General features: G+C 36.7%; 4 protein-coding genes across 7 annotated transcripts in view; 2 read left to right on the top strand and 2 right to left on the bottom strand.

Annotated features, from left to right (window-relative positions):
• Positions 1-2: 2 nt before the first annotated feature.
• Positions 3-3005, bottom strand: LOC118740192 (CCR4-NOT transcription complex subunit 7-like; the record flags this gene model as incomplete). Its single annotated transcript, XM_036471688.1, has 3 exons — positions 2583-3005; positions 369-733; positions 3-303 (listed from the first exon to the last, which is right to left on the bottom strand). Coding segments are annotated over exons 1-3 (675 nt in total), but the record flags the coding sequence as incomplete, so codon positions are not given.
• A 763-nt stretch (positions 3006-3768) lies between these two features.
• Positions 3769-6028, top strand: LOC118739410 (U4/U6 small nuclear ribonucleoprotein Prp31-like). Of its 2 annotated transcripts, none has more exons than XM_036470704.1 (7): positions 3769-3956; positions 4013-4286; positions 4577-4781; positions 4853-5107; positions 5167-5239; positions 5300-5590; positions 5654-6028. In XM_036470704.1, exons 1-7 carry the CDS (start codon positions 3885-3887, stop codon positions 5987-5989), a joined length of 1506 nt encoding a protein of 501 aa, XP_036326597.1. In that variant the 5' UTR covers positions 3769-3884; the 3' UTR covers positions 5990-6028. The 2 variants fall into 2 exon arrangements, with proteins under 2 accessions (XP_036326597.1, XP_036326596.1); XM_036470703.1 differs by having other exon boundaries at positions 3779-3956; positions 3998-4286.
• LOC118739411 (endoplasmic reticulum-Golgi intermediate compartment protein 3) overlaps positions 6015-10680 on the bottom strand; it is a 6952-nt gene continuing 2286 nt past the window's right edge. The window contains exons 2-8 of one of the 3 annotated variants that reach the window (XM_036470706.1): positions 9081-9168; positions 8859-9017; positions 8602-8797; positions 8366-8525; positions 8109-8289; positions 6883-7084; positions 6015-6812 (exon numbers count right to left, since the gene is read on the bottom strand). In XM_036470706.1, coding sequence (XP_036326599.1) covers positions 6677-6812; positions 6883-7084; positions 8109-8289; positions 8366-8525; positions 8602-8797; positions 8859-9017; positions 9081-9168 — 1122 coding nt within the window. In that variant the 3' untranslated portion in view covers positions 6015-6676. Of the gene's footprint in view, positions 6813-6882; positions 7085-8108; positions 8290-8365; positions 8526-8601; positions 8798-8858; positions 9018-9080; positions 9398-10680 lie in introns of those variants that run through there. The other 2 variants (XM_036470705.1, XM_036470707.1) reach the window with 2 other exon arrangements.
• On the top strand, positions 7293-8034 carry LOC118739413 (reactive oxygen species modulator 1). Its single transcript, XM_036470709.1, has 2 exons — positions 7293-7620; positions 7764-8034. The coding sequence occupies exons 1-2, from the start codon at positions 7484-7486 to the stop codon at positions 7870-7872; spliced, it is 246 nt and encodes an 81-aa protein (XP_036326602.1). The 5' UTR covers positions 7293-7483; the 3' UTR covers positions 7873-8034.

The raw sequence follows: 10680 nt of genomic DNA, 5'->3' as shown, positions 1-10680 counted from the left end.
AAATTCTTACACGATTTCATCAAATATTTAATATCGTAAATGTTGGGAAAATAGATGCGTAACAATTCGAAAAATTCACTCTCATCTGAGGGTAGATTCTGATCGGTTAATAATTTGAGTAAATAACCAAAATCGTAGCCTGAATGAAAACACAGCCATTTAATATTATCGACAAGCACAATTCCCGAAGACATTAGCAATTCGGCGAAATCGAGTGGATCAATACCATCCTCTTCATGTTTTTTGAATTGTATGCCGGAGTTTTGCAGCAAATCAATTGAGTCTTGCGCGTACATGTCCTCACTGTGAACGAAAAAATAAACAAAACAATCGTTACTAGAACATTTTAAACCATATTCCACATTAACCTTAAATTAAATTTAAAATTAAATTGCCATGTTGAGTAACCAGGCGGTGTTTTGCCTTCTTCATCCATGAACGTCAGTCCAAGCTGTATGATGCGCAGCAGATCAACATTACAACGCAGCAGCTGATAGTGGTAATCAGCGGTGGAACGAAATTCACCAACAGGACGCGCTACAACGCCTGGAAATTCAGTGTCCATCGCCACATAATTATACTTTTGCACGACTTTGCGAATTGTACGAAATTCTTCCTCTAAATTATGCTTCCAAACGTCGCGTATACCGCACTCCTCATTGTTGGGTATATTCACGTTGTGACTAACGGCGCCTGAGCCGTGTCCGGTACCGCTTATGGCAGAAGGCATTGCCTGCAAAAAGAGATTCGGACGCTATATTAGCACAAATGATTGATTGTGGTTACAAATAAATCAAAAAGAAGGAATAATTAAAATAAAAACCAATTACCAAGGTAAAAAGCGAGTACAACAAATAAACAACAAAAATAAATAAGTTTATTAGAGTGTCTGATACAATTTCTGTGAATTGTTATTAGCAGCGCTGATAGCAAATTTTCCAAGTGGTTCGCTTGTTTTCAAATATAAAGACGATCATTAACCGAAAATTTTGCAGATTTTAGCAGCTGATGCTGGAGAAGCACCAAGTATTGATTGAAAATTCTACGAAATATTGAGCCAGATGATACTGGTAAATAAAAGCTACATACATAAGTACATACATAATTAAGCAAACGTGGATCTATGCTTGGTACATATTTATTTCATCGCTTGGATACATCTTTTTTTTTGTAAAAAAGAAATAGATCGGCCAAATACTAACATACATATGTGTAAACGCCAATCTATTATTATTAAAGAAATAGTGGAACTCTGAAAATGCATTATTTTGCGTTGAATATCAATGCCAAGCACAAACACATTTTATTGTTTGGTGATTAATCCGACAATATGACATTATGAATTCTGGTACGAATTTCCGTAATCTTACATATGCATATGCAAACTAAATTCGACAGGGGATGTAGAAAATGATTTGTGTATCAAACGATCTAGTTATTCTGTTGTTTTGTTAAATTTTCTCATGTTAGCTGTGTATATTTTTATGTACATTTAAACAAAAATCGATGTAATATGAAATTATTACGATTTTTTTTGTCATGTTAAGGTATGGAAATGGAGCTTTTTTTGTATAATTTTTAGGGTAAACGCAAACAAAAAGTTAAATACTAAAACAGCCAGCTAACAAACAAATTTGCGTAAAGCAAGCGTGCATGTTTGTGAATTCCACTTGAAAGCGGCCCATTGTACAGGAAGGCCAAATGCTCATGTCGCTACACTACTTACATCAGCTGTTGTAGGCTTTGCTGTTGCTGCTGTTTCAGCCACGTTGCTTCAAAACGACTTTATATACAAAGATTTCACTGCTAAGCGTATTTGATAAATTTTGAATTTTTTTAACTCTTGCTATCTTTTTTTCGTTCCTCAGCAAGAATCACAAAAAATTTCTTTCGCGGCGCGGTATATTCAAGAAATTATTTAGTAATTTTAATCGGGTCGGTTCGGAATAGCGTTTCTGAGTAGTGGTGGTGGAGGATTTAGAGACGTACGTTCTACCGGCAACCGTTTATTTTTATTTCGTCGCTACTTGATTGGATTATGCTTGTTTATTGGTTTATTTCAAACTTGATTTGCGCTTGATTGAAGCGTTAGCTGGGCGTATACCTGCAAGAGATTTAATACACACACATGTATACATACATCAATGTACATGAATATAAACAATACGTGAGAGATAAACATCTACCAAATTACATTTTTCAATAACTTGGCTTTAGCATTGAAACTTAAACTAATCGATATGTGCGTGCGTTTGCAAGAGATCAACATCTACAGCGGAAAAATGGAAAATTGTGTTGTGGCGTGTGAATATTTATCTGTTCACTGTTGCAAACAAGACAAGGTGCGAGCCAATTAAGTAAGATTTTTTATTTAATTTCAATTTAATCTATTAAAGTAGTTAAAGAACTATTTTTTTTAGGAGTTTTAGTAGTTTTGTCCATATTTGCTTGCCAATTCCACCACCGCTTTTATTGTTGCTGCACATTACGTACTCGTCACTATATACTAAATATAATTTTCAAAAACGTATTATGTATTTTTGGCAAATTGTTTACACTTTATTTACACAAACATATCTTACCCATTTCATATTCCTTTCCTGTAAATTTCGAGAACTTTTAATTTTCAAATGTTTTTAGCCGTGCTTTAATGGTGCTTCCGCGAATGGCGGCGCCCGTCGTTTCTTCTTATGCCACTTCACTTTTCTCGATTCAATTGTCTCTGGTGTAATTGATTTGTTTTTAGTGGTACTTGATTAATTTGTGAAATTTTTCTTTACTCTAATGTTACACCAACTAAATATGTAAATATTTTTACAGTTTTTGGCCTTTTTTATGTAAAACCAAATGAAAATTAAAAGAAAATGTGTGCGCTATAAAATGGTCGCGTTTTTTCTTGGCTACAGCAAATAAAATTCACAATTCACGACCGATTTTCATCAGATTTTCATCACCCTTCTTCAACCGTATATGTTTTTCTCGCTCTCCCCTGTGGGCATACATGAGCGAGCGATGTAAATGCAGTGAAAATCGCTGCACTGGATGTTGGGCAAAAAAGGTACACTAGCTCGTTGCCTGCTTCTTCTTTTTCGGAGTTTGGGCAAAATGAATTTTCGACTGCAAATTCATGAACCAAAAAGGCAAGACCAAAGAACGTAAATGTACATTTACATCTACATTTACGTACATTTACGTTCTTTGCACAAGATCACGCGGGAAGGAAAGAACGAAAAAAGTTATTTTCTAGCTGCCGAAATCTCGACGCCATCTTCGTTGTAAGAAGTAAACAACGAAGAGAACGGAGAAAACCGCGAAATTGTGGAACGCATGAAAACTCATTTTTATTATGCAAATTTTTCTATAAATCATGCCGTTGTGTTAAATTATTCTTTATCTTATGTGTACACACGTTGTCACAAGCGAAAATGAAGAAAATTGCAGTAAAAAGCCACCACCAAATTGTAAACAACGAAGAAATGTAAACAAACGGCTAATGTCAAAATCGTTCAACTTTTTTCCTAAATGCGATTCTAACGGGCTACTCTCCTGCCCGCGTGATCTTGTCTTTTTGGTTCATGGACGGACCCAAGGAACGTTGGCCAACACTCAAGTTTTGACGCACGTAAAGCCTGCTATACAGTTCAATCAAAGAATGTAGATACAATCTTTGGTAACGTGTAAACAGTTTTAACGCTTTTTAAATCAACAAGACTTGGCAACACGGTTATAGGTGGTTTTTGTTTACATTTCCCCATCGCTGTCAAAACAACAGCTGACTGATTGGAAGCTGACATCGAACGTTTTGCAAACGATTTTCTTCTGGTTAGGCGGCGTTGTTTTCTAATTAATTAAAGCTTGGAGGGCCTGCATTAAAAACTTAAAAAATGTCTTTAGCCGACGAACTATTGGCTGATCTCGAGGAAGACAATGACAACGAAATTGATGAGCTGCAAAATGTATGTAGATTAGACAAAAATTTAAGCTTATTCAACGGTAGTGTACATTTTTGCAGATGGATGAGGATGAGGAGGCAGCGCAGGAGATAACAGAAAAGCTTCTCAAGCCACAGGTAAATCTCATGGAAGTTGATGTGCAGGTGCAATCCGTACGAGAGCTCTGCAAATTGCGCGACTCTGAACGTCTGCAGTACGTGCTGAAACAAATCGAGCAATATGGTAGCAGACAGCGTACCTCAGCGGAGATGCTGGGAAATGTGGAATCAGACCCTGAATATCAGCTTATCGTGGAGGCCAATGCTATAGCGGTGGATATTGATAATGAAATCTGTAAGTTTTATGCATACTAGGCTTGTGCGTTTTTAGTCGACTTCAAAAAAGGAGGCTATCAAAGCGTCGGAATATTTTTTTTTTGGTACTGCCTAACTTTGGTCCACGTTAACAGATTTCGATAATTCTTTTTTCATCGGAAAGGTGGTCCCGTGATGGTGGTCCCATACTAATTTTTTTTAGATCCGATAAGTGGATCATGAAATTAACGGTACACCTAAATTTTTTTGTGGGAATTATTATTTCACCTGGGTTTTTGCTTAAAAATTGCTTGTTTTTTATTATTCTAGCAATTATACACAAATTTGCCAAAGAGAAATATCAAAAGCGTTTTCCCGAACTGGACTCGCTGATTGTTGGCGAAATTGAGTATTTGTATGCGGTGAAAGAGTTGGGCAATGACCTTGAGCAGGTGAAGAACAATGAGAAATTGCAGGCCATACTAACGCAAGCTACTATTATGATTGTGTCAGTTACAGCGTCAACAACGCAAGGGTAAGGAAATTTCAAATTTAAATTGTTAATATGTGCATACACACATATATAACAACTTCGTTCCTTTTTAGCACTGAACTGACACCTACCGAAAAGGCCCAGATTGATGAAGCCTGCGAAATGGCAATCGATTTGAACAATTTTAAATCACAAATTTATGAATACGTAGAAAGTCGCATGACCTTTATTGCGCCCAATCTTTCCATGATCGTGGGTGCATCGAGCGCAGCAAAACTGCTGGGCATAGCTGGTGGTTTAACAAAACTATCAAAAATGCCTGCTTGTAATGTACAAGTGTTGGGCTCACAAAAGAAAACTTTATCTGGGTAAATTAGAGTTATGTTTATTGAAAATTTAGGATTAATGACAAACGTACATTCTACAGTTTTTCGAAAACGCAAATGCTACCACACACAGGATATGTTTACTTCTCACAGATTGTGCAAGATACATCACCGGTTGGTAGAAATACTTTAGATATTTATTTTCATACTACTAAACTCTTTCGACAATTATAGGATCTTCGTCGCAAAGCATCGCGTTTGGTTGCTGCCAAGGCCGTACTTGCTGCACGCGTAGACGCTTGTCACGAAAGTGTGCATGGTGAATTTGGCTTGAAGTTCAAAGAAGATATTGAGAAGAAGCTGGATAAGTTGCAAGAACCACCGCCAGTTAAGTTTATCAAGCCACTATCCAAGCCGATTGAGGGTAGCAAGAAGAAACGTGGTGGCAAGCGTGTGCGCAAGATGAAAGAGCGTTATGCACTCACAGAATTCCGTAAGCAGGCAAACCGCATGAACTTTGGCGATGTAAGGGCAATTTGGTTTTGACTCAAAAGTCAATTTGCATATTTAAATTAACCAATTTTTTAGATCGATGAGGATGCTTACCAAGAGGATTTGGGTTATACACGCGGTACGATTGGGAAAACTGGTACTGGCCGTATACGTTTGCCACAGGTGGATGAGAAGACTAAGGTGCGCATCAGCAAAACGCTACAGAAGAATTTGCAGAAGCAACAAGTCTATGGTGGCAGCACGACAGTGAAGCGACAGATTTCCGGAACTGCTTCAAGCGTTGCTTTCACCCCGTTGCAGGGATTGGAAATCGTTAATCCGCAAGCTGCTGAGAAATCGCAGGCTGAACAGAACGCAAAATACTTTTCTAATACGTCTGGTTTCATATCTGTAGGCAAACGAACCACTTAAAATGCTACCAATAAATTAAGAGTAATTAATTCAATTAAATAGTATATTTTGCAAATTTTGGCTAAAATAAAGTATATCGTATTCGATTAGTCAATACATTAATAACGATAAGCAATAAACAGAGACAAAAACAAAACTGAAATGGAAATGGAAATTGTCATACAAAAATTAAGCATATACATACATACATATCGTCGTTTGAAGTACAAAACCGCGTATCGTGATTCTGCAAAACCGCGTTACTGACATTGGCTGCCAAAAATTGGATTTGCTCACACAAGCTCTTGGCTCAATCCTTATCCATTCGTCCTGAAATATACTAGACAGATAACCGATTGCACTATAAAAACCAAACCATTTTGAAATATAAGTGTTTTTACGCTCTAGAAAATAATTTCTACAACTTCCCATACGCGGTTTTGCATTTTGTTGATACGCGATTTGGCACTTTAAACGACGATATATGGATTAAACTACAGCTTATTACAATGGCGAGATTCTGAATAAAAAAATTTGCACCGTAATGTGCAAATATTTATAAACATACATTCATACATAGATATACACTTATAAAAATGTAAAAGCCAATTTTTCGAAAAAGCAAAGATGAACTGCAGTCTGTTAAATTCTTGTTGGAATTAAAAAAAGTAATAATGTGGAAAGGTAGATTATGCTTTGTGTGCATTGTTAACTCAGCTTGCCTATTTCTAATTTTCGTTGCAGCGCCTCCAATGAATTGTTTAGAAAAACTGCAATAATTCCGGCAACTGTAAAAACGCCACCAATTATGGAACAACAGTTTGTAGCAAAGTGACCAAATGATCTGTAACGTCATTAGAGTGAAATTAATGGGCTAATAAGAGTATGAGAACTAGAGAAAAACTGTGTAGTACCTTTGCTTCTCTTCGTACTTGACCATAAGTGGCGATAGCTCATAACTGAAGAATATACCTGGCATGCCACGCTCCTTATTTGAAAGGTCCTTTTTGTAGCGCGTCACCGAGAATTGATTGGTGTGTATGGGCGGGCTGTGCGCTTTCACATACATAGTAGGCACAATTTTTAGATAGTAATTGTACATCTCGCTTTTCACAGCTGAAATGGAATAAGAGCGTTTGTTTTTTATTGATTTAGAAAAATACATTTACTTTATTCAACTTTTGTCCGTTAATATCACTTAACTACTAGAGGGCGTTATAGTCACTTCCTATAAAATCAGCTGATAAACGGCACACAACTAGTGCATTTCACCACATTAAGCGGTTGACTGATTATTCACCACAAACACGCATTTGACATTTCATAGAGAAACAAAAAAGCAACAACGAGAACGTGTGTAATTTGCATGAAAAAATTCCAGAATTCATAAAATCAATTTCGATAAAGTAATTAAATAATAAACAAGTCGCACTTTGTAGCGAAAACCAAATTTAACGTTAGTGAATTGGAAATATCTACTTCCTATCAAGACCAACCCGCAATCTTGCAACTACAATGCCAGCATTGCCCAGCGGAGTTTATGGCCAAGCGCAGGGCCCATCATGTTTTGATAAAATGAAGACAGGATTCACGATTGGCTTTTGTGTGGGCATGGCAAGTGGAGCACTCTTTGGTGGCTTTTCAGCGTTGCGGTGAGTTTGCGTCCAAAAGTAAAGCCGCTGATGCAACTTTATGCAATTACATAATGCATGTGTGAAATGTGGCTTAAAGAGTGTGGCACTTTGATTTTTGATCATTCAATTTGACAAATTAGCTCACACTTTATTTCTTATAGATATGGTTTGCGTGGCCGCGAGCTCATTAACAATGTGGGAAAAGTGATGATACAAGGCGGCGGTACTTTTGGCACTTTCATGGCTATCGGCACCGGCATCCGTTGCTAAGCAGAAGATCGCTTTGGGATAACGCAATGCCGGAACATATTTTCGCGTTTTTTTTTTATAATGATGCCCTTTTCTTATTAATTTCATAGATTTTAGTTTACCCACAATACATATACTGAGATACGTGCAAATATCGTTAAAATAAATATTTTTGAAATGAAGCGTACATTTTTTAAATGCAGCGGCTAGCAGAACATATATTTTGAAGTTGAAGAGAATTTATTATTTGTACTTACCTTTGTCTGATTCGACGTGCAGCCCGTCAAGTGGATGTGTTTTTGCAAACTCAATTTTGTCACCAAACGATAAATGATTAATTGTGTGATCCAATTTCACATCGGTGAATTGAAAGTCATGTATATGAAATTGGCGTATGGAAAAACTGTTGCCAGGAGCAAAATGAAAACTACCAGCCATCTGAAAATGAAAGGTATTTTAATAAGCAAAATTACCAATAGCATATAATCTGCTTTGAACCCAAACGCATACTCACTCTATTCACTTCTAAATGTCCCTGTACTCTACACCCTTCTTTGAAAGCATCTGTATCACTATGTTTGAATTGATCTTTACATTGCTCGATTTTATCCATTTGCACATTCCATCTTCTTTCACGATATGAATTCAGCACCTCCTCACAAGTGTTGCAGCATCTTAAATAAATACAAGAAACTTTTGTATTTAACTCTGTATTGCTTTATATTAAAATTTAGCATTTATCAACCATACTGGGTGCTATTATATTCAGCGCCATAGCAGCTACCACAAGTGGCGTTTTTGTTTGATGGCGACACAGCAACAATTTCCTTTATTGGTTCCGTTTCTTTCAAAGGATTACCCTGCAAATCCAAGCGATGCTTGAAAATATCATGATCAACGCGCAAGTGCTGATCGCCTGAGGAGTCCATAGCGTCCAGTGACACATCTTTAACAAAACTCATCATTATTGAAGGGGTAATGGTAAATAAAATCGTATAATTACGCACAGCTACACGCTAAATTGTGTATTGTTATATCCAAATTTATACGCAGTTTGTGATTTCGCGTGGTGTCTACAAACAGATCCTCTGAGAGATTTGGTCGAAAATAGGCAACACATTCTAGAAAAATCAGTACAGCTATGATGGTGCTGCTGATTAAAGTTACTGCAATTATAAGATAAACCTCAATTTATTTTCTAGGTTTATTAATTCTACGCATAATCTTACCTGCAGCACCACTAACAGTGCGTACACTGAAATCCTCAAGCGTACGTGGGTACGCATCCAGCCGGCGGAGCACATCCGCAATTCTCATGTTTCACCGTTGTTCCAACGCCGCTGTAAAGGCAGACAATTTCTGAAGACTCTGTAATTTGTTTCTATTACCTGGTCACACGAAAGCAATCTTTTAAAGTTTGGTTAAATAAAACATTGTACGGTGAAATAGGAGTGTTAAAAACTGCTGCGCTGGATTAAAAAAGGGCACGTTTGTTATTTGGCTCGTTGCCTCATATGCCAATTCTACTTTTTGTTCTATTTACGAACGTCACTAAACGGAGAGGTGATAGAGGGTGCTGCATTTCTAACTCGAAAAAATTCAGCACAAAGTCAGCAAATGTTCGATTAGTTTTACCACAGTATAGACACTAGCCCATGTAGGAATGTACGATATTGTATCGATTATTCGAAAATTTCTAAACATTTTGAAATCTGGATCGCGGATCGCAATACCGTCAATAAATATTGAAAATGCAGCACTTTCAAAACGCGATCCCATGAACGAAAGACACAAGATCACGCGTGAAGGAAAGAACGAAAAAAGTTATTTTCTAGCTGCCGAAATCTCGACGCCATCTTTGTTGTAAGAAGTAAACAACGAAGAGAACGGAGAAAACCGCGAAATTGTTGAACGCATGAAATATCATTTTTATTATGCAAATTCTTCTATAAATCATGCCGTTGTGTTAAATTTTTCTTTATCTTATGTGTACACACATTGTCATAAGCGAAAATGAAGAAAATTGCAGTAAAAAGCCACCACCAAATTGTAAACAACGAAGAAATGTAAACAAACGGCTAATGTCAAAATCGTTCAACTTTTTTCCTAAATGCGATTCTAACGGGCTACTCTCCTGCCCGCGTGATCTTGTCTTTTTGGTTCATGACGCGATCCATACATTTTGTCAGTACATCTTTTACTCTGTGTGTGGAATTGTTCAAACAAAGAACGTAGATATTTACGTTCTTTGGTTCAAATATAAAATAAATTCAAATAGAATAAACTGAAAATATATTAAAACCAATTTAAACATAATATGGTTCATTGCCTGGTACCTACGGCTTTTGCAAATTTTAAAATGAGGCCAAAAAAGTCACAACCCTACTTTTTAGTTTCTGGCCAGTGCGTTGCCAGTTTTTCAAAGCACTTAATTTCTTGAATTCGCGAACAATGGGTAAACAGTAGGGTCGTGGATTTTTTGGCTTCCTTTTGAATGTGGAAAACTTATTGGTAACAGGAAAAGAACCATATTATATTTAAATTGGTTTTAATATATTTTCATTTTAATCTTTTAATTCAATTTATTTTATATTTGAACAATTCCACGTAACTTTTCCAGTGTTGTAAATCCTATTTATGCCACTAATGCTTTTTAATCTAAAAACATCATCACCCTAGTAAAGAGCTGTTTGTGCAACGTGGCGTTGCCGGACTTGCACTTCGAGATTTCATGAAATGATGTCGTATTCATTGTTAACTTGCTATATGCTCTTACATACGTATTGTTACGATTATCCTCGAAACCTTGAGGGATTTCCCAAATATGCT

The sequence above is a fragment of the Rhagoletis pomonella genome, unplaced genomic scaffold (genome assembly GCF_013731165.1).
Source record: "Rhagoletis pomonella isolate Grant_MI unplaced genomic scaffold, Rhpom_1.0 Rhpom_scaffold_00005, whole genome shotgun sequence".
In the NCBI taxonomy this organism is placed as follows: Eukaryota; Metazoa; Arthropoda; class Insecta; order Diptera; family Tephritidae; genus Rhagoletis; species Rhagoletis pomonella.
This window is presented reverse-complemented; position numbering and strand designations above follow the sequence as displayed.

Coding starts and splice junctions, on each gene's coding strand:
- LOC118739410 (XM_036470703.1), top strand. CDS start 3,885: ATGTCTTTAGCCGACGAACTATTGGCTGATCTCGAGGAAGACAATGAC. Junction 3,957..3,997: donor AAATTGATGAGCTGCAAAAT/GTATGTAGATTA, acceptor ATTCAACGGTAG/TGTACATTTTTGCAGATGGA. Junction 5,240..5,299: donor TTGTGCAAGATACATCACCG/GTTGGTAGAAAT, acceptor CGACAATTATAG/GATCTTCGTCGCAAAGCATC.
- LOC118739413 (XM_036470709.1), top strand. CDS start 7,484: ATGCCAGCATTGCCCAGCGGAGTTTATGGCCAAGCGCAGGGCCCATCA. Junction 7,621..7,763: donor GGTGGCTTTTCAGCGTTGCG/GTGAGTTTGCGT, acceptor TATTTCTTATAG/ATATGGTTTGCGTGGCCGCG.